The 23303-nt window shown below is 34.6% G+C and overlaps 1 protein-coding gene across 1 annotated transcript; it reads left to right on the top strand.

Annotated features, from left to right (window-relative positions):
• Positions 1 to 2008: 2008 nt before the first annotated feature.
• On the top strand, positions 2009 to 19718 carry LOC147394323 (TAF RNA polymerase I subunit A). Its single transcript, XM_086453198.1, has 12 exons — positions 2009 to 2138; positions 3440 to 3534; positions 3640 to 3725; positions 6438 to 6778; positions 7673 to 7789; positions 9292 to 9374; positions 11681 to 12114; positions 13897 to 14069; positions 14930 to 15015; positions 16162 to 16295; positions 16788 to 17093; positions 19470 to 19718. Exons 4-12 carry the CDS (start codon positions 6485 to 6487, stop codon positions 19658 to 19660), a joined length of 1818 nt encoding a protein of 605 aa, XP_086309324.1. The 5' UTR covers positions 2009 to 2138; positions 3440 to 3534; positions 3640 to 3725; positions 6438 to 6484; the 3' UTR covers positions 19661 to 19718.
• The last annotated feature ends 3585 nt before the right edge of the window (positions 19719 to 23303 follow it).

The following is a 23303-nucleotide window of genomic DNA, read 5'->3' as shown; positions in this document are numbered from 1 at the left end:
TCTATGTCTTCAACCTTCAAACCTGACAAGAAAGAATTTTGGATAAATAGAAATGATGAAATTTTGGGTAGAAAAATTAGCAATTTTCTTATCAGGTTATGTTTAAAACCATGGTTGAAGATTGGAGAGCTTGAAGACAATTGATTTTGGAAAGAAAAAGCAAATAGAATTTTGTAGGGAAGTAGAAAATAATGAAATTTTGTATAAAAAAACTGGAGTTTTATTTATTTATTTATTTTACATAAGATTAAGGTTTGATTGGAAAAGATGAATTCAAGATAAGATTGAATAGATTAAAAATAATATACATCAAAGTTGAAGAGTTCCAAGTTGCCTGGTTTGGAGAAGGAAAACTAGGGTTTTTTCAATTTAACAAGACTAAGGGCAAGGGGGCATTTCATTAGTATGAATACGGAAGGATATAAATCAAAGAGTCGTAATTTTTTGATGTCCCCTCTAACGACGTGGCATGGTCTAAAACCATAGATTTTTCCAGTAAGATACACAACTATATATATATATATATATATAGGGTCAGGTTCAAGGGCCATATGAGAAATCATATGTAAAAACTTTCGTTTTTAATAAAATTTTAAAATATGGGTTAGAAATTTTGGATTGAGCTTATTTTTTGTGAGGATGATCTCTATGATGGGAAGATCATCCAAAAAAAAAAAAAAATCAGCCCAATCTGAAACTTCTAACCCCATTAAAAGTGATTTAGAATGTGGACCGTCGATTTTTTGCCAATTTTTATCACTAATTTGTAAATCACTTTTGATGGATTTAGAAGTTTCTGATTGAGCTGATTTTTTGTGAGGATGATCTTTTCATCATAGTGACCATCCTTGCAAAAAATCAGCTCAATCCAAAACCTCTAACTCTTATTTTGAAAAACGAAAGTTTTTTCATATGTTTTCTCATATGGCCCTTGAACCGCCCCCATATATATATATATATATATAGTTGTGTTTCCCGAGGAAATGAATTTATGGTTCTAGCACATGCCATGTCAAGGGCATATAGGGGTGTGTCAAAGGGGGGCGTTAAAAAATCATTCTAATTTTCAATAAATTTCTATTGAAGAGTTTGGAGTTTCCAAATTTATTTTACCAAAAGGTAAATTTACCAATATATATATTTTTTATTACAACCTAATGAAATTTATTTATTCTTTAATTCTATAATCAAACTGGAGGATTTTTATGGGTTGATGAAATTGAATCTATTGACGAAGTTGATGTAACTGATAAACATGTGAAGAAAAATGGACAACAAAAGATCATGAATGATTTATTTTTTTTGTGCATCAATAGGATGCAATATATTGCAGTTTATATCAATTTTAATTTCAATAGATGTGTTAGTTATGATATTATTTCTTAAATAGATATATGTACATTGCATGTATGAGATTTGTTTAAGTATGGATATATATCAAGACTTGGTATATTTGAGACATCTTATATATATATATGGTAATTCAACAAGTGATAGGTTAAATCATCCAATTTTTAAGGGAGGTGCTGTCAATTTTTTTTTAAAATTTTAAGTATAATGGATTTAAACACATTATATTAATATTTAATATTTAATATTTAAAATATTAAAAAGAAAATATTAAATTATATTATATTAATATTTATTATATTATATTAATATTTATAGTTAAAATGTCAAAAACAGTATAATTTGAAGGCATATTATGATACTAAAAAACAAAAAACAGTAACTGGTATAATATAAGGGTATTCTGGTCTTTTTTCTAGAAGTCATGAGAAGTCAGTATGGTTCCCAAACAGACTTCCAGCACAAAAGTACTTCTGCCAGTACTTCACAGAGTTGATTACCAAACGCCTTTCTGCACAGAATTACTTTTCCAACTCCTCCAAAGAATACTCCAGCTCCTACTCTTTGGAACAGTAGTTCTGTTCCTGGTATCCAAACACGCCCTAGTCTTCTCTTCTCTTAATGAGTTTCTCTTCCGTTCTCTTCTCTCAATCCAAATAAAGCATTAGATTGATATTAGAAACCCTGTAGATGTTATGTGGAACGAAGGAGGCGAAGAAACTCTAGAATTGTGGAACAAAGGAGGTGACCTCAACTAGGAGATGACCTTGAGTAGGAGGCGATGTGAGGTATCCCCTCTCTCTCTTATTCTTCTGGTTATTTTGAAAAATAACCAGAAGAGTATCATTTGAAATTGAGTACATATGTTGAAATTGTGAAATGGGTTCAGTTTTTTAATGTAGATTTGTTCTTATTAACTATGATCGTTTTTTTTTTTTAGTTGTATTTTTATGGATTATATGGGAAAAATTGTAGGTTGAGATGGTGTAAGTAATCAAACAGTTTACAATTCTGTTCTTCAAAGAGAATGAAAATTAATAGCAATTAATTATAGACCAAAGTGACACATAACAATGGGTTATGTAGAGGATTATGATATCTGGCTTGTATTGAAGATTATCTGGGTATGATATCTTGAATGGAGGGGCTGGAATGAGGAATTTTCATGTAAAATAATAGTATCCAAAAGTGCTTCCCATCGATTTGCTTGTAAGATTATTGTTTTTATGTTTATTTGTGTGATAATACTGTTGGCTTCTGAAAATGTATGGCATTTTGTACAAAGTTTTAGAATTTGTAGAAGGAAAGTTTTAGAAAGCTTTATGATTTGTGGAGGGTAATAAAATGGAACTTATTCATCTTTGGGTTCTCTTGTTTTGAGTAGCAAGAAGTGGCTATATGCATAATAGATCCCCCAAAACAATTTTAATAGAGAATGGTTCAAGTATGTTTGATGTAATACAAAATACTTGATGGCGCCCTCTATGCAAAATACTTGGTTAAGTTTTTTTTTTTTTTCAAAAAACCAGGAAGTGTCATTGGCTCTTTTAAAGTACCATTGATTGTCGAAGAATTGCAAAATGGGTTCAATAAACTGTATAATGGAGCAAATATAGGACAATGGTGCTAGAGATACCTTTGGAATATTGAGGGATATTATTGATACCAGCTTTTAGAATGTTGCAGGCTTTCAATGCTTTACAATTATCCACTCAAAAAAAAAAAAAAAAAAAGACTGAAGGTAGCCTTAATTGTAGGAACCTATATATGTGGCATAAATATCCTACTTGCTGACCACTAAACTATTGACATTGCTAGGTAAGCTGAATAAGTTGAAGTTCTACACGGTGTTTAGTGTGCAAACTGAAAATAATTCTAGATCGTGCCCTTGGGTATGTGGTACTATATAAAATTACTTTTGTAATTGTGAACCCATGTGTTGAGAAGTCTTAGACAGTTATCTTTTAGCCAGGATTGAATATTATCGGTTATGCAATTGATACTTCTCTTTGTGCTGAATTTCTTTGTAAAACCTTACCTTTGTACCATTCTTAGTGGTTCACATGTACATTTAAACTTTTTTTTACAGCTCTTTGTGGTGTTGTCGTGTACGACTACTTGAAGTTCAAGGAATCCCTTGCATCTCAACTTCCTGTTGAAAGTATCCCTGAAGGAGCAGTTAAGGTCAGTTATGCAATTGGTACTTCTCTTTGTGCTGAATTTCTTTGTAAAACCTTACCTTTGTACCATTCTTTGTGGTTCACATGTACATTTAAACTTTTTTTATAGGTGTTGTCGTGTACGACTACTTGAAGTTCAAGGAATCCCTTGCATCTCAACTTCTTGTTGAAAGTATCCCTGAAGAAGCAGTTAAGGTCAGTTTTCTGGATCATCCTTAGTTTTTTAGTTTGGTTAAGTTTTTTTAATCTTCTCATAAGGATAAGCTATTATCTATTATACAGGGATTCTGAGATAGTACCAGTGGGTTTCCATTTGGAGTGATTAATTTAAGTGTTTAGGGCTTTTTATTAGAGTAAATCATAGGTTCAAGGGTGCTGGTTTAGGTTAAGGAGCTAATAAACTAGGCAGATTTACAACAGATCTGAAGTTAGGGCAACTTCATGATTGAGCAAAAGGGATAGCTGAGTCAATGGAATTACACCAAGATCTGAATTTCCAGATGATTGAAGGGCCAATTTATCAAAGGAGAGCTGGTTTTCTTTTTTATTTATATATTTCATTGAATGTGTATTAGAAAATTCATCTAGTAAATTGGTTGTTATTTCCACTGCTATTCTTGCTAATGCCATACCCTCTATTAGTAGGAGGGCTTGCTGCTTTTTTATTACTAAATATAAAGCCTTTTCTCCTTTAAATAATGGTTTTACCATAACCGACTAAACCTATACAATAGTCCAATGCTTTGTATTTTCGTATTGGCGACCTTTGGTGTAAGGGATCTCCTTTTGCGAACTTGAGTAATCAAAATATTTGCATAGCCTTTATTCATGATGGTTGGAAGATGAATATTTGTCATGTTCTTTATAAATGCGTTTATATGTTTATATTTTGTATCATTGTACAAGTAGAACTTTATTTTTAGACTATGAAGGGTATAATAGTCATTTGACATGAATAATTTCTCTTCTCTTCTCTCATGAATCTTAACCAAATAGGAGAAACTCGGTTTTTTCTCTTCTATTCTCTTTCAATCCAAACAGGGTGAAGAGAAACTAGTCTTCTCTTAATGAGTTTCTCTTCTCTCCGCTTCTCTCAATCCAAACAGATAAATGTATTATATTATTGATGGCGGAGGTGTCCGGACCAGTAAGCCTGACTAATAGAGGTGAGGCAACTGGCCTCTTAGAGCACCATATCTTACCCAAATCCCCCACATATCATGCAATACCCCTGCCTAGCAGAGTTGAGGCAAATCTTCAACGGATGAATATATGGCTGCATTTTTCATGATCTTTCGATACTCTTATTATGTACCTTGAATCTGTAAATTTAAGAGAAGAGGAAAAAGCTTTCCTTTTTTTTTTTTTCCTTATTGTTTCAATGGTTCTTTATTTTGTTGGTTAAAAATAATCTTTTTTTTTACCTTGTTGGGTTTTGTAAATTTCATTCTTAATGATTTTTTGACACCCTCCATAGAAGAGTTGAATCTATAAATTGAGAAGAAGAGGGTTAAAAAAAAAACCCCTATTTTTTTATATTGTTTTAATGGTTCTGTGTTTGTTGGGTGAAAACCCTTTTATTTATTTATTTATTTATTTTTTTTTTGGGGGGGGGGGGGGGGGGGAGGGGTTTGCAAACAAAGATGCATTTTTCATTCTTAATGATCTTTTGACACCCTCCCTATGTTTTTTGAATCTATAAATTGAAGATAAAAGGAAAAAAAACTCTTTTTTAAAATTGTTTTCATTGGTGGTATCCTAGCAATTTTCAATGCCATGAAAATTCATCACTTGGTAAAGCTGAAAAATACTTGAAATAGGAAACTTGTTATGATAACATCAATTAAGTTTTGGATTTTGAGTGTCAACACAGAATGTAGGTCCTTTATTTTTATTATGCGTGTTTGGAGTTGACTAGTGGACATGGGTTTTTCACCTATAGTCCTTGGTTCTTTGGTTGATCAGGAGCACTTTACCTACAATGCCAAGGGTATATAAGTCATTTTGATTGATGAGGAGCACTTGCTTCACGTATAGTGTACTTGATTTTAATTTTCATAAGTCATTTGTTTAGAGGTGATACCGAAATTTCGGTAGAATTCTAAGGGAATAATCATTTTATTAAATGTATTAATATTTACGTTATTAGTATAAAAGTTCAAGTTTGTTTTTGTTTTTTCCTATTTTTACTTTTTATATAAATAAAAATAATTTAATTTTAATAATTTAATATTATAGTATTATTCTGGTCATTTTAGGGCATTCTGGTGCCTTATTATACATTTTAGGGCATACTGTTCATTTTACCAGAATCCAACAACTGTAAGTTGTTTTTATCAAACAACAATTTCCAGATTCTGGTGAACATCACAGCACTTCTGCAACATTCTATCATACCAGCTTTTTCGAGTCGCAGCTTTTCCCTATTGCAGAATCCAACATTTTTTTTTCAGTCGCATAAGCTAGTCGTAGAAGCTTGTAGCATTATCAAACAACGCCTAATTACTTGTTTGATTCTCTCAAATCTTAAAAATATACTTTGATGCGATATTATGGGATTTCCGACTAAATTATAGAGAGAAAAATTGAAAAATTTGAAAACCCAAACACCCGGTTTTGTTGCCTTTCCTTTTTTTTTTGTGTGTGTGTGTGTGTATAGGGGTGTTGGGGGGGGGGGTGGTCTTGCGAATTTGTATCTGGATCATAGATAGCATAATTTTCTTTTAGCCTCTTTTATTTCAATTTCAAAACAAAAAAAAATTCTTTCAGTTAGGAGAGAATATTATTTGTTTGTGAATTCTTTATGGTTCTCAGTGAGTAAAACAGCTGGACTTATGGATTTACTTTTCATGACACATCTGACTTAATTACATAAAAGCCGGAACTAAGAGGGTTTATGTGTTTTAGGTTGTGCTGATGTGCGCGGTCTCTCAAAAACCTCTGAGAACTACGTGATGGAATCTGAAGGTGACATAAACGAAATCAAAAGAAAGTTTGAAAGTGAGATTGATGATGGTTGTGATCCGGAAACAGAAGAACCTGTCAAGAGGATCTGTGTTCGTTCCACGAGGCGATCCCAAACACCTCGATCTTACAATGTGCGGACAGAACATCGTGGTAGACTTGACCGTTTACTTGGTAAACTCCTAAGACAACATAATTGGAAAGAAGCAAGTGGCGTATTGAGTGTTCTATTGAAAGGGACGTCTAGGGAGAGTTTGCCCATGAAGAATCGAAACAAGTACTCGGTATGGGCATATTATATGACATGTAATTTGAAAGATTATGTAGAATAAGAACTACACTTTATGGTGGACAATGATAGTGTTGTGCAAGAGTGGTCCTTTTTTACCATCATACCCTTGCCTAGTACACCATTGGATGTGTGGTGTGAATCCTGAGGATTATCAGAGGTTTGGAACTAAGGATGACAGTCATTAGGGATGATGGTTATGTTTTTGTTTCATGTTACAAGAACAATTTTTTATTTTTTATTTTTATTATAGAACATCTTAAGCTCTCCATATCACCAAAGTAGACAGTAGAACACTACTGTCCTCATTCTTGCACATTTGGTACATGTTTCTTTTCTATTTCTGCAACTCTCAACTAGATGATTATAACTATACAAAACTGTAGAATCTTTTTGGATCTGTTCCCCATTTTTGCCTATCTAGAAGAATGTATGGTTAGGGTCAAGGTTTAAGATCTTATTCCAAGGTAATGTTTTGGTCAAGAGAAAAATTGAACGATCTTGACCGAGACATTCTGGGACAATCCAAAACATTCCCAAAGCATTCAATGTTTTGTTTTAGTCTTGGCTGAAACTGGAAAGTGATACAGCACCAAACTTCTAAGCATTGGTGATCAGACTGTTTTTGTAGTCACACAATCCGTATAAATTCACAAAATGGCGAGTAAATTTGCAACACTAAGTGGCCTTGATTTAGATCTATTGGTGCTGTATATGTGGCCAAGTGTGTGGAGTTTCAGAGCTCTCATTACTTCTTAGGATTAGCATGTTTGACACTGGCTTGAGTGTCCATATCTATATAACAGCTATACAACTTTGTTGGTGACATTGTGAGTTTTATTTGGATTATCTACATATTTTTAAGTACTAAATACTGTGACTATTTTAGGTTGCAATGGAACTTCTAAATAAGATAGAGGGCAGTCGCATTAACCCCACAAAGATCAAGCACATCTATGAAATCTGGATGAGAAAGAATGGGGCTATGACAAAATGGCCTGCAAAGGTATAATTCGGCAACATTACTAGGTACTTGTTGTATCCTTGGATCCATAATTTATGGGATCTGTTCTTCTGTAATCAGAGACTTCTGTAGCAACTCACGTAGACACTTATTTTTATCTCTATTTCATTTGGCTTAACTTGTCATGAATATGACTCTCATCTTTTGCTGGAACTTGAGGACAATAGCTTTTAGCCTATTCATTACTAATTGGAGTTGAACCATAAATCAACTATTGATGATTTGATATGATTTGGGTTGTGTAATTTTGGGAGTACTTGTTTAGACACAAGAAAATACTAAATAGTGTCAAAGTTTGACATTTCATGTGTAGATAGCATTCTTGTTGTTGTGGACTTGTGGTTTGGATTTTCTGTAGAAGAGACTCGAATGCATCTCAACCTACCAAAGTTAGCCAATCTGTGGATGATTATAGTGATGTTGGTAATAGGTATAGCCTATGTTTCCAAGATACTTTAAAAAGGGTGGTGTAATCATGTCAAATTGTTTAATAAGTTTAAATGTTGTACCATACTATTTCAATTTTCATTCACATGTTTCTTTTGAATCTGGGTTTTGTAGGGATGGTTTAGTATGTTAATTGTAGACTCCATGACCTTGAAAGTTGGAATAGGTTCATTCACAATAAGGTTGATGATGTGGCATTTTGTTTAGTAGGAATATCCTTTTGAGATCAGCTTTTGTTGTTGAGGCTTAAGACCCCCAACGTAGTAATTTTTATCTTCTTTTGTTTTTTTCCCTTTTTATGTAAAAAGTTTGCATTATTGATCAATAAAGAAATTCACCACTTCTTCCCTAGTATTCTGGTTGGACCTTGCCTTCTTCTGTCTATCTTACCATACAAGCTTATGGAAGGAGCGGAGCAATAGGGTCTTTGATGGCGAGGAGGATGGACCTCAAAAGGTTATGACCTCATTGTTCTTTGCGTTATGTTTTTTAAGAAAATTACTTATCAGAAATACAGGAAAGAGAAAGAAGAAAGATAACTTATCAGAGAGCTTGGAGGTTTATATTTGAGGATTTTGGTTTTAGATGGGACCATATTGTATTAAGGGATGGTTGGTAGCCTATTTTTTTTCTTTGTTTTGCTTCTATTTGGTAGGTCTCCTCAACCTCTAGTGATTATAGTTTGCACTTCCTCTTTTTCTATAATGAAATTATACTAAACAAAAAAGAATAATTATCACTAAAGAAACAGTATGACCAAAGTTATAGTGCGTTTGATTTTGTATTTTAGTACTAATTGTATGCATGGAATATTGCTCCATATTACTGTTTTATGCATTTGTGATGTAGTTCGAGGTCTTTCTTTCAAACGTAGCTTAATTAGTGTTCAAAGTTATTTTACATTTTCATTTTCGAAAAATTGATTTATTGGCAATTGAAAAGCTGAAATACAGAACCTGACTCATTTAGGGTGTGCATTTGTGTTCGTTTTTATTTTTGTACTCAATTACTCTGATATTTTTTTAATTGTTGTGCAGGATAAATATTCTATCCAGTTGGAGTTTGTCCTTTTCTGTCTTCTACATGGATATACTGAAGAAGCTCACCAAGTGGTCATTTGGTATTGTTCTTATTCTCATTTTGGTTTGTAATTATCTGGCAGTTTTTTTTTTGCCCAGCCCACCAGAAGGACAAGGATACAGAAATACAACCACCACCACATTAGGCACCACTAATAAGTTGCAATGCTACAAACCCATTCCCTCCTCCCCACGAAATCGTCAAAAAGATACCTCTGAACTCTTTAAACACTTCACACCAAAGAAAATCAAACCTAAGATAGAGATTACAATATCATGTAAGGACTGCTCTTTTTCCTTGAACAAGCTACAATTCCTTTCTTTCCAAAGACCCCAACATATAGCAAACGGAATAAAACTCCACAACAGACTTTTAGACGAAGATAAACTAGCCCCTCATGTAACCATGACTGAACCAACTCTTGAAGAGAGAAGGGGAAACACCCAACTACTTCAAATAGAGACAAGAAGTAAGACCAAACATTTTTGAGACAAGGAACAATGCGTAAGAATGTGATCTATTGTTCCATCACTTTCCTTGCAAAGATAACAGAAATTCGGACCAACTAAGCCTCTCCTAAATAACTGATCTGAGGTAAGGATTTTACCAAAATTGCAGACCAGATGAAGAAAGAATTCTTGGATGGAACCTTAGCACTCCAAATCAAATCTGTTGGAAAATGATGGGTATTTGCCTGAATCATGGACATATAGATGTATCCGATTTGCAAATAATATAGGTGCACTGCCCATTTTGAAGTATCCGAGTAACATAGGACCTTGACTCCTGAGATACTGGAATGTGTCATGAGAGACTTTTAGAGGTTGTTAGAAGGTCTAATTTTGTTCTTCTAAAGCCTGTCTAATTTTGTTCTTCTAAAGCCTAATATCCTCTCCCCCCCCCCCCCCCCCCCCCTCCCCCCAACACACACACTAAATAAAAATTTTGGTCTCTTATAAGATGTTTTGGTAGATCTCTAAGAGGCCTGCTTTTGGGCCTGTTAGAAGGTCTAATTTTGTCTTTTGTTAGGCCATTATAAAAGAGCTCGGAGTGGGCCATTGAATATAATAGGTCTGTGGTAATAAACCTTCTGAATGTCTAAAATAGTCACTACGTCTCTTAAAAAAAGAGAGTTCTATTAATGTTCTTCTGAGAGACTGTTTTGGCTCTGTACAGTAGGCATTTTTGATACCTTATCTTATATGCCAGACACATTTTAAGTCCTTTTATGTAGGCCTCTTGGTTGAATAAATGATGTAATGACTGGCCATTTTTGAAAAACGTCATTTGACAATACTACTTTTGTATTGGGGTTACTAATGGACCCTTGGTCAGGAGAACTGTTTTTTTTAATATCGCAGGGTTTCCCCACACCCTTTTAGGATGGGACCAGTCCCTATGGTTGCATGCCTTGACCCCGCATAAATTTAAGGAGCACTTAATTTACTTCTATAAATGCCATTCGTTTTTGAGAGCATCGTAACCAAGTTCAGATTCAGCAATTATTCAGTAGGGGTCAATTCCGAAAATGTTTGGAAAAAAAATTGGTGGAGAATAGGCTGGAAAAAAGATTGAGAGGGATAAAAACCACTGATTTTCGAAAATAATCAGCGATTAAATGTAAATTTGTCAAATTTTCTTAAGAATCATATATTCTTTCATTTAATCGCTGTCCATTGATTATTTTTGGCCTGCCGATTAATTGTTGATTTTTTTGGCACACCTTCCTTTTGGCAATTTTTTCCAAACTTTCGCTAAAATTTGGTGAATTTTGTGGCTGTGTTTGAGAAAGGCTCACAATTTATGCTTAAATGGTCTACCATACAGAGTGAACTCCTAAATATCTCTACAAGTTAAGGAAAATCTCCCAACATGATATTGGGATTTGGCATTCAGCTATTGAGGGAACATATGATAGCCGTATGTGGAGTGATGGGGGATAATCAAAGACTTAATTCTCAAAGAGAAGGGAGAAAAGTTAAGGTGAGATTTGTAAGGCTTGGCTACTCTCTGACATAGAATAGGTAGATTGATACAAACCTTAGGAGAGGGAGAAATATGCAACGAAGTTGAATATCTTGATGTGGAGGGCGCCAGCTTGCTAAGTTGGTTAAGTAATGCCACTATTGATGCCAATGATTTCAAAACCTGTCTTCTCCTGCTAATTATGGACTACTAATCTTGCTTGCTGAGCAAAAAAAAAAAAAAAACTGGGTCCAATTATTTGGTCCTTTCTTCCTTTTCCAGAGCTTTGGGGTATTTGGAAGGGAAAAAAATAGTATTGAAGAAAAGTGAAAGGTGCTACAAATGGCGTCATTCTAATTACTTCCTCATATGTATTTGCAGTCTCATGCAAGAAAAGGATTATGGCAGCGATCCAGTGTTAAATATGATGGTTGGATTGATATTTTATGAGCTTTGGTATTCTTCTATCCCAGAAGAGATGAAGTTGAAAAATTCAGACACATATGACATACCAACACTATCAGAGATTTCAGAAGTGGAATCCTACTGTTCAGTTGAAAATTCAGAAGGACGTAATGCAGTTGATGTTCAAGACATGGAGTCTCCAGTTAGGTGTGATTCGAACACCTCTATTGGGAATTATAAGAAACTCCCCATGGATGTCAACAATGATATGGAGAGAGAACATGTTAGTCAAGCTTTTCAGCCGCGAGGTTTCTACATGGAGGGCTCTCCTGAAGTGAGTGGAAATGAAGAAGACGCTTTTTCTAATTATGGTGAACACTTGAGGAACATTTCCATTTTCTATTCAAATGGTGAGTTCTTTTGCATTTCCTACTTTGTTATGCAATAAATTTTTGTTTAGCTGCGACATTCATTCCTTATTTTGTTGTCTTTGCTTGTAGCTCTTTTGGTAGGTTATCTTGACCTGCTTTTTTATTTATTTTAAATAAAATTGGTTAATCCATAATTTAAAAAAAATAAGGTTACCCCTAGAGCTCAAAATGGAAGGGGCCTAAAGTGACCTCATGAGTTAGAAGTACAAAGTATTTTCTAAACCAAGCTAAACCTTGTGAACTAGTATCCGTAAATGAACAAAATTGACCTCACTTTAATCACTGTGATAAAGAACCATGATGGAGACATCAAATCTTAAAGAGTTGATTTTAGTTTTTATTTAGATTTCTATTTTAGGGCTTTATTTTCATGTTTTAGGGGTTTATTTTGATGTTTTATTGGCCCATGGTTTTAATATAATATTTAGGGGCAGTTTAGTAACTTTAGTTTATTTTTTTTACTTAAGTTTATTAGGGTTTGAAAATTAGGAGAGAGAAAGTTACGAAAATTAGGTTTATTTATTTAGTATTTTAGTTTGATTAGGATTCTTAGTTTGTTTTCTTTATATATATTGTATTAATATTTTTTTTGTTATTAATGTACAACGAAGATTTTGATGAAAAAAATGTGTTTCTTTCATGGGGTGAAGTGAGTTTTCCATCATTCTTGGTGTGATTCCAAGGTTCTATCTTCCAATCCCTTTCTCTTTCTTCTTCTGATCTTTATTTTTCTTTTTTTATTCTTATATTTTTCTTGATTTTCTTTTAGTTCTTTATTCTTGATTTTCTTGAGTCTCGAATTCTTAAAGTCTTTAATCTTGATTCTTGAAACCCATTTTATTTTACCCTTAATCCTTCCTCATTTTCTTTAACCCTTTTCTCTATCCTACAATAATTGAAATAAAATTTTCATTTTATCTTTTGGGTTTACCCTATCCCAACCCAAATCGTAAACCCAATCTCAAATCCTCAATCCTTACGCAAACCAAATTCCATTTTCTTATCTCCCTTTATCGTCTTGCATCAAGCCAGCTATGGTGTTGCTCATTGCTTTTGCTGTACATATTTAAAGCTTAAAAGTTTAATTTGGCTAAAGTCCTCTCCTGGCTTGAAGAGCTTGGGATGAGTGTAAATCGATCTCCTTATGAATAAGGATTCATAAATGAACTAAACTACTCCTTGTAAGCATTTCAAATAATGTTGAGACTTCTCTACTGATGTCTGACAGAACCAATCAAATGAAATAGTCCATCGATGAGAAACGATTCTTCCATTTCTTGGAGACAAAAAATAATTTAAATTTATTGGTGGCACAGCTGTGGAATATATTTGAGAAATAGACTGAAATAACATAGCTATAGTATGATTGGTTACTTCGGGCAATAATTAGATTGCCATCAAAGGAGTTAATAGCTTTTAAATTTAGATTCTCGAATTGGTAAACCTAAGGGAAATACCTTTGCCAGTTATTGTGATGTGGATTACCACACAAATGAAATTCTCAACCCTCAGTGGAAAGCATGAGAGGTGGGGGTTATGTAAGTACTGATATCTTCGTGATTCATTACTTCCCGTAAATATGATACTTTTTAAGAGAACTTTGATTTTTCATTAAGTGATGATTCTGATGTTGAAGGTCTTTTGTTCTCTTTTATGATATTTTTTTAAGGCATGTTTTAAGCTTTGGATAGTCTTTCTTAGATTTGGCATCCTTGGTTGAGGTGGATCCATCTTAAACTCATTGTTGTTTTGCAATGGAAGGGTTGGATACAACTTTGTTGCCTCTACGGTTGACGCAGTCAAATGAGAACTTGGACTACAATTTTTTATATAGGGAAATGCTTAATGATAATTATACCAACGCAGTGAAGCATTTACGATTTGCTCTTTATTCAACTCCACCAGTCTTGGCATCCTTACTTCCTTTGATACAGGTAAATCTGAATTTCCATCTATTTGAAATTATTGCATATTCGTTATTAAGTCTTGCAAATCAAGTTTGTCTTTCCTAGAACCTACAGACCTGCAAAACCAAGGGGCATTTATTTTTACATCGGATCATATGTAGTGTTCAAATAGCAAGAGTAAGCCTAACGCTAACATCGTGTTTGGATTGAGAGAAATTGAGAGAAGAGAAGAGAAAATGAATGAGTTTCTTTCCATTTCTCTTGTTTGGATTGCTAAGTGGGGAGAGAAGAGAAAAGAATTGGATAGAAGAGGAGAGAAAAAAATGCGAGTTTTCTTTCTCTCCAAAAGTGGAGAGAGGAGAGAAACCCTTTTTAAAAATATTTTAGAATTCCAACTCTGCCCCTAGATCTCTTTTAAGATATTTTAAAATTCCAAAGTTGTCCCAAGTTCTCTCTTGTCAATCCAAACATGGTGGAGAGAAATTGAGTTTCTCTCTCTTCTCTTCTCTTAATGAGTTTCTCCTCTCCACTTCTCTCAATCCAAACATAGCCTAAAGGTTGTTCTACTTAAGCTGAGGTTGTGGGGTGGGGGTATAGAATAGAGTTCGATGGGAATGCTTTGCTCACTAATCCAAAATAAATAATTGCTGCCCCGAACCATTTTACCATTAGAATTTATTTGTTTGAAGAAACCAAGACGACGAATATACTATTTGACATCATAACTTGGCTTGTTATTTGAGGATTATATATTCATGATAAATTTTGACCATTGAATGATTCAGTTTTGCTCCCCTGGATGTATGTTGCTTACAATTTATAATATTGGAATGTCGTTGCCTTTTTTCCTTGTTGGAATATCTTTACTTGGTTTTTTCTTTCGCCAGTTGTTGCTGCTCGGGGATCAAGTTAAAGAGGCCCTAAGGGAGCTTGAGAAGTTATGCCATAATTCAAACACTATACTTCCTTTGAGGTAGCAGCTCTTTTTTACTCATGAGCAGGCTTAAGCATAATTCAAAAGCTAGTTCTATACTAGATCGTCCTGCTTGTATGATCAAAGCCATCCAACATCTTACATTATTTTTTATTTTTAGAATATAAATGACTAGCAGTCCACTAAAAATCATCATATATATTGAGATTGTTATCTGATAAAGTTGATATTCTGCTTACAATATCTCATAGGTGTTTCCTATCGAAGGATACTTTTATGTCTATTTTAAAATGTTTTGTAATGTACTTTCCTTGGGTTTACTGTAATAAGTGCCTGATATTTCCTCAATTTGATTTAGGAGAGGATAAACAAATTATAGATAATTTCCGAAGTATGGTAATGTGGTACCAAATATTTATAAAGAAGGAAAGTAAATTGGTTGATATACTGCACCTAGGGGTGTTAATGGGTATCCATTTAACTGAAACTGAACTGGCTTGCAAACACTTGTGTCCAGTGCTAGAGGATGAGCCACTTCAGTGGTTATTTAGTAGGGCATGGACTTACAAGTTGATCCGCTTCCCTGTGATTGTTTCTCTGCGTAAAAGTGAAATCTGGTAAAACACAGTCCATAATGGGTTTTGGGACTGCTTGTGTGTGAAATTATCAATGTTGTCATTGGGGGATATTGGCTAGTGCTTTTCAAGTGGGTTCCACTACAACACATCGCCATTTTCTCAAGTACCTTTTGTTTACTTAAAGTTTAGATATTCTTCTCATATATACGAAAACCAACAGTCGGGATTTATCTTGAGGATACATATTTTATCCTTACCATTGGATTTTGTATTTTAACGGTTGCAATTGCATGTTTTTTATATGACATCATGTATGTAAACAGTGTGTCAACCAATTAAGCTATGGACATAATCTTTCTAGTTCTAGGTTCTGATGCTAATATATAATCCTATACACCTTAGATGATATTCCTTTGTGGAAATGGTTGATATTTGTTTCTAATCCATCCATCACTTGGTGCAATGTTCTATTCATCTTTTTGTCACTATAAATTTCCTGGAAAACTTTGAATTTCTCTACAAATTCCAGCTGAAATAAGTATTATAGGGATGCCATAATTTCTTGTGTCGAAATTCTACATTTTTCTATTGTGTGTTTGTTTTGCAGATTAAGGGCGTGTCTTTTGGAATGCTTTGATGGTAAGAACACCATCGTGCTTTCCACCTGCTATGAGAATATCTTGAAGAAGGATCCTACATGTAGCCATTCGTTAACACGGCTCATCACAATGCATAAAAATGGTTTGTATCCTCTCTTAAAATTGTCATTGGACATGGTTTTGAGGAGCATTACTGTTTCAACTGGTTTGCATATTCTAAAACCAACTTTTACATGGATTTTTTGCTATATACTTTAATTTTAAATCAAGTGTGTGATTCTACTAGGATTTTGAATATGTTGGGCCTTTTGAGAAAATTTTCTTAGTTCTTTAGAAATATCTTCAATTTACTGGTATTCCCCGTTAACCCACCCCTAGAACTACAACATTATTTGACATTGTAATCCTAATGTATACTTTTTTATTTCTAATATATAATTTTTTTATTTATTATCTTATATTATAATTTAATATGCTGCTTAGACTTAAGACAATAACTGACACTTTGATTATTAATTTATTTTTTCTTGTTCTTTCCTTGATACAATTTATATGCTTTTTAATTCCATTTAAGTTTTATGTCCCAAAAAACAACCAACGATTCGCTGTTATACTTCTTTTCTGATATTTACAGGGGATTATAGTCTTGAACCACTATTGGAGATGATAGCTTTGCATCTGGATGCTACTTATGCAGCATGCAGTGTATGGGGAGAGCTCGCTTCATGTTTTCTAAAGCTTTCTCAATATGAAGAAGATCAAATGTCAGTATACGGGAATGCAAACGAAGGTGCTGGCAAGGAAGAATGTTCCCTTTCTTGCAATAAAATTCCCAAATCATTTATACGTGGAAGATCAGGAAAGTCGTGGAGGCTTCGTTCCAGATGGTGGTCTACTCGCCACTTCAGCAAGAACACTCTTATCTCAGAGATGGAAGCAGGTATGTTCAAAATGTTTACTCACTTCCAGAATTGTTTTTATGGCTCATTAGAAAGACTACCAAATTTACTTTTCTTGCCACATGTTATCCAGTCCATTGATTTGATATTTGAGTTCTCATAGTCCCTAAAATAAAATAAAATAAAGTTCATTTGATAATTCATGTTTGCTTTCTTTTGGATGGTGAAATATGGTTTTTGACCCCTTGGTCCAAAGTCCATTTTATTCACTGACTGGGGACCTAGTGTACCATTTGGCGACTTTGAAGGACCAGTCAGTTTTTCCCACACTAGTGCTTAAAATGGGTGGGATATGTGTACATCCATATCCAAATTTTTATTTGGTTCCGTATCCGTATCCGACTCAGATCATAGTAACTAAAACCATATCCGAACCATTTAGCTTTTGCGAAAACTGGGTCCGACCCGACTGATTTACATGATTCGGGTCGGTCGGGTAATTTTGAACTGTTCAACACCTTTTATTGTATTTTTATTCTAATTGTTATACTATTCTATTTTATTATTATAATTCTTTGCGATATTCTGACTTGAAAATTTCACTCGGTCGACGTGGCAAGTGCACAGAACCATAGATCTTTTTCTTCGGGATACACAAGGGAAAAGATCTATGGTTCTGTGCACACTTTCCACGTATCGAGTACAGACCGAGTGAAACTTTTCGAGTCAGATTATCATTAGTCTTTTATTTTAGAATAATGCTTTAGTGACCTTAGGCTGGAACCTCATATTGCACTTTCATGTCAAGAAGTGCAATATGAGGTTCCAGCTTGAGGTCACTCTAGCATGACTCTTTATTTTATAAGAACTCATATTATATTAAAGGGAGGTACTATTGCCACACCAACTTTTACTATTGTCACACCAATTTAAATTCTTTAACATTATGGGGTGATAAGTAACATCGAAAAAAGGCTAGAACACCCCGCTTTGTTCATTATCAAGGGGGAATGGCTTCTCATTATGTTAGGGTTTTCATTCTCTATCTTCTCCTCAACAAACACAATATGCCGACGTCTACGCCGCAATCCACGACAATCGTAAGGTTTTCATTCTCCATCATCTCCTCAAGTAATACAATCTGTCGATGTCCATGCTATGATCCACGATGGCCAAAGCCACCACCGTTCTCTCTCTCTCTCTCTCACACACACACACACGCACACACACACACACACACACACACACACAGAGGAACTCTAGTAAGTTGCAGATCCAAATGGGGTTGATTCCCCTCTTTTGTTTCTTAAAAGGATTGATTTGATGAATCACAAGATGGATAGTGAACTCCTGAAGATTGTGAAGATGCTCCTTCACATGATGATGATAGTGGGTTGTGCCTTGATGGGGTACGATTATGTGTTAATGGTGTAGATGGAGAAGATGGAACTCATGATGGAGGAAAAAGAGGCCACCATTTTTTGATCCTCATGGATGGTCGGTTGGGATGAAAAGAGATGTTTGAGAGGGTGAGATGGATTTTTAATTTGTAGCTGGATTTGGGTTTTGGGGAAAGAATAAATTCCACAAGAGTGCAAAATCCCTAAAAGGAAGATGCAAAGCAGTGGACTCTCTCTCTCTCTCTCTCTAATGCAATAGATTTTGCATGGATTTAGATCTATTTTGATACATTTTTTTTTCATAGATTCAGATTTTCCAAGAAATTGTGGTGAGGCATTGATAGTGGATCTTATGGTGCTAGTGTGAAATCTGAAATCTGAATCTCATTTATTTTGTCCTAAAGCATTGGTGCGTAATAAAAACAAATTATGTGTATATATATATATATATATATATATATATATATATATATATATAATATATATATATATATATAATATATATATATATATTTCAATAAATAGTGTGCACATTTACTTTTTTGGTGCGGCACATATAATTTAATTAATGGGTTGGACAATGGTAAAAATTGGTGTGGCAATAATAGCTCTCTATATTAAAGTAGTAGAAAGAAAAGATATTTTGAAGAATATAATTATCAAAGCAATATATCATTCGGATATAGGAATCGAACTGTATATGACTTCCTAGTCAAGGATGTCAACCCATTTTTTATTCAGATCTATTCCAAGGGTCCAAACCCGCTAAATTAGGATTTGGATCACTCGGATTTTGGATAAAATCTGACTCATTTTATACCCTATTGCACACCAAATGTACCGGGCAGAGCCCCCCAATAATGATTTTTTTTCATCTGATTGCTTAGGTAACTAGAATTAAGGGTTGATTTGATTGTAATGATCTCATTGATGGGGCCCGTCAAATTAATGGTCTATATCTTTCCTCACATTTTATTTCAATGGACTCTTGAGAATTTTTGTTCTTGACTGCAACAGGTGACTTGCAGCAGGTATTAACTTTCAAGGCAGCATGTGCATCCCACATCTACGGACCCGAGTTTGAATACGTTGCAAGTGTAAGCACTTATTTACATAAGAAAGAAAACAAAAGCATGATCATTTCCTTGGAAATGCACATAAGGAATTCTATTAGACTCTCTGAGAAATTGAATACAACAGCCAGCTGAATGATGAAACTGCTTTATCTTCAACAAAGTTAAAAATGGAAAAACATTTAGTCGATGAGTGATGAGTAATTGGCGATTTTTTTGCATGATAATTTTTATTTGAATCCCATAAACCTTAAACCTGTTGGTGTTACTTATGAATACAAAAAACCCGAGACAGTTTTCGAGCACTGTTTGACATATTTGCCAAGTATTAGAAATAGGTTAAATTGAGATTTGGATTGCCGCAAAATGTCGGATCTGTATGGGCTTTTTAAAATCTCAATCTGTCGTGCCGAGACTTGATGATTCTCGAGTCATTGTTGTCCAATATGAGTTTAGAATTGCTAGAAACAACAGTTGAGGGAAGCCATCTACAAACTGAAAATAATTTTCCAATTATATATATGCTGCCAAACTATTTAGGAAAAATTGTTTGGTTGTTTGTAGGAAAATGTGAAAAAGAGAGTGGGTTTTTGGTGTATAACATTAGGAGGTGGTAAAATCATTTTCTTGTGAGGTGATTGGGTGGAAAATCACTTTGGGTCTGGAAAATTGCATTTTCCAATAATTTTTATTATATGTCCGATGTTTTTCAGAAAAAAAATTATACCTAATTTGTGGTATGATACAGATAGCAGCACTTCATTTTACTGTGCACATAAATGCTTTCTGTAATCTAAAAGCTCTATATGTATAATGAGAGACAAATCTAATATCTCCAAGAGATTTGTAAAGTCTATAAATGGAAAATAAGGGTATTTAATTGAATAAATAACAGAAATAAATGGTATTTTCTCCATATTGGTTGATTGGATTTTTAAGTGAAAAATAAAAACCAGTATGCGTTCATGTGAACCTTTCTCTAATCCGCGTGTAACAAGTGCATATTGTATTAGTTTTGTAAATGAGATTTATTATCATATGGAATTTGGTTTGAGTTATTAAACTTTACGGTCTTAAAATAAAGAGGAATACTAGCCCCAATGTTTATGGAATATCGTGAATGAAGGCCATTGTAATGGGTTGTTATACATGGGTAGTGATGGGACTCGGATAGTTATAATTAAAACAAACAATTTAAGTAGGTAGAGCACAGATCTTGCAACTTCTCGATGTAACCGTTAACGTATGAAGGAAGAATCAAGGCCCTCACTTAACAAAATCACCCTCAACTTGGCAAGATTGGCTCTCTCTCACTTCCCTACCAACATGGCTTTCTTAATCCATCACCAACTTAATTGACTTGCACACACGCGCCCTTGTATATAATCCATTTTCTTCTTCCCTCCCAATCTATGCTGCAACCTTCAAATCCCCACTCATTACCTTTGAGTGCGAAAATTGATCATCTGACTCTTACTCATGAAGGCCTCATATATAGATCCAGTCCCACAATGGCTCACAAAACATCCCACTGATGGGTGCTCTAATATCGATTGCTGCTGCATCCATTCATCGCAGACCACTCCTTTTCCTTTCACCCTCTCTTCAAATCCCTCTGGCAAAGCGGTTCAATCGTCTCAGTTCCTTCTGGTGGCTTAAAGCAACCAAGAATGGGTAAACCCATTAAGTCAAAACCAAACTACAGCTCATGGAACACACTCATTCCCAAACGAACACTAAACCATCGAACCTTGTTGGAATCCACTGAGCCACTTGTCCCACCTTTCTTCTAGTGAAGAAGTCGGTGGCTCCAATAAGACCAGCCCTGATAAAAACAACAGCCTACCACACCAGCTCGAGATAAAATCAATAAATGGGCCCTTGATCTCTAGACATGTTCTGAAGGAAATCGCGATGCATTCCATCAAAGCTATCCTTTGCTGCTTTCTGAAATCAATTGTAGAACCCAATTGTGATTTAGGACTCAAAACCATTAAGGCAAGGAATTCGTGGCATCTCATCTTGGAAGTGGAAGGTGGAAAGCCTATAAGTTGTTGCACGGGATAGGAGTCGTGATGCAAAAGGGCGGGAATTAGGAAATAAGCAAAGAATACCAAGTGCCCAATGTTATAATGAACGCTCTTGATGCCAAGTCAGGTTGCTAAAGCAGGCATCCACTATGCCAAATCAAATAACACTACATCAGGTTTGAGATCATGCAGGGAAGCTTTGATATCTTTCTCGGTGAGGTCCATAGCTGTGATGAGGAGAGGAGGGAATTCATATTCATGGAAATATCATTGGTAGTCTCAGCACTTTGTGGAAGTCTGTCAACGTGAGGGATCACAATTGGGATGAAGTGGAGGAGATCCGGGTGGAGGTTCTAGTTTGGACTGGGCTTTGGGGGGGGTGCAAGAAGAAGGTGATTCGATGGCCTATGTGTGCTAGTTTGTTGACTAGACGAAGGAAGGGAGTGATATGGCCAAGTGCTAACCATGGTACATAGCAACATGTAGTGTGCGATGAGATCCAAACATTGTTGGGTGTTGGGAGCTGAGTTAAGAGAAAAAATAATGAGATGCTCGCCTTTGAGTTCCTTTGGCAGAAAAGCATCAAGGGGACTTTATTGTTATAAGTCAAAATGGGTCCACATCAGGATCATGATAAAACTTTTCTTGTCTAGAAATCAGACACAATTATGGATGTTCAGAGCCTTGTGAGCCTTACAAAGGAGGAATTAAAAGTTAAAAATTTTGGAAGTTCGGAGAATCATTCAAAAGAGAAGGAATAGATGTTGATTGATTAGAAAACGCTTGTAGAAGCATTGAGGAACAATGTGTACCAAAGTCACTATGAGAGCATCATGTCAATATTCCTTCAACAATCAGAAAGCTACAACGTTACAACATTACATTGCTACATTGCTATATTATTAGAGCGACATTTTGATCCCTCAATTTAAGTGAATAATTTCCCAGGTATTGCTTATTGAGAGTGATGTATTAGCTGTATTTCTCCATGTGTTCTTTGTAAATATGTCTATTTTTAGACATTGCGTAAAGATTATGTTTTTACTCTTCCTAGAAAAGATTGGATCTATAAGTTTCTTCCTCCTATATTTTTCTATAAATAGGGGAAGAGATGAGAATTTTAGAGGATGAAACATTTCTGGACCTGACAGAGAGTTTCTAAGAAAATTAGCTTAGAGATTTTCTTCACTTTTAGGAATATTTATGCTCTGAGAGAGAGAGAGAGAATGATATCTTCCGATTTCATTGTGAAAATTTATTGTAACTCAAGCTTAATTTAATCAATAAAGGAATCATGCAAGGAAATTCAATAAACTTTGTAGAGATTCATCTAATTCAAAGAAAAGGTGAGATCAAATTCATGTGGTAGTTCTCATCGTTTTCATTTTTTTTTACTATAAGTATTGAGGTTTTCTCTAAAAGTCCGAGAATTTCACTGATTAAGATTTGAGTTTGAAAACACCCCAATTTGAAAGGAGCCCACTCAAAAGGACCCCAAAAAAAATGATTTTCTAACAAAATCCTTCAAGCGGGCTTAAAATGCCCAAATTCCTGAAATCGGCTCTTCGATCAAATCAAAGGTCCTAAGACCCCTAAAAGTCTTATGAATCCACAATAAAGTCTTATAAGCCCACCACCTTCTCAACCTTTCACCCCTCTAACCTCAAGCTTGAACAAATTCCAAGTCCACCAACCGCTAACCCCCTAATCCCATTTTAACCTTACCCTAAAACAAGCCTAATCCTAGC

Source organism: Akebia trifoliata, chromosome 9 (genome assembly GCF_017979445.1).
Source record: "Akebia trifoliata isolate Shusen 1 chromosome 9, ASM1797944v1, whole genome shotgun sequence".
NCBI lineage: Eukaryota > Viridiplantae > Streptophyta > Magnoliopsida > Ranunculales > Lardizabalaceae > Akebia > Akebia trifoliata.
The sequence above is the reverse complement of the archived record's forward strand: the minus strand, read 5'-3'. Positions and strand labels throughout refer to the sequence as shown.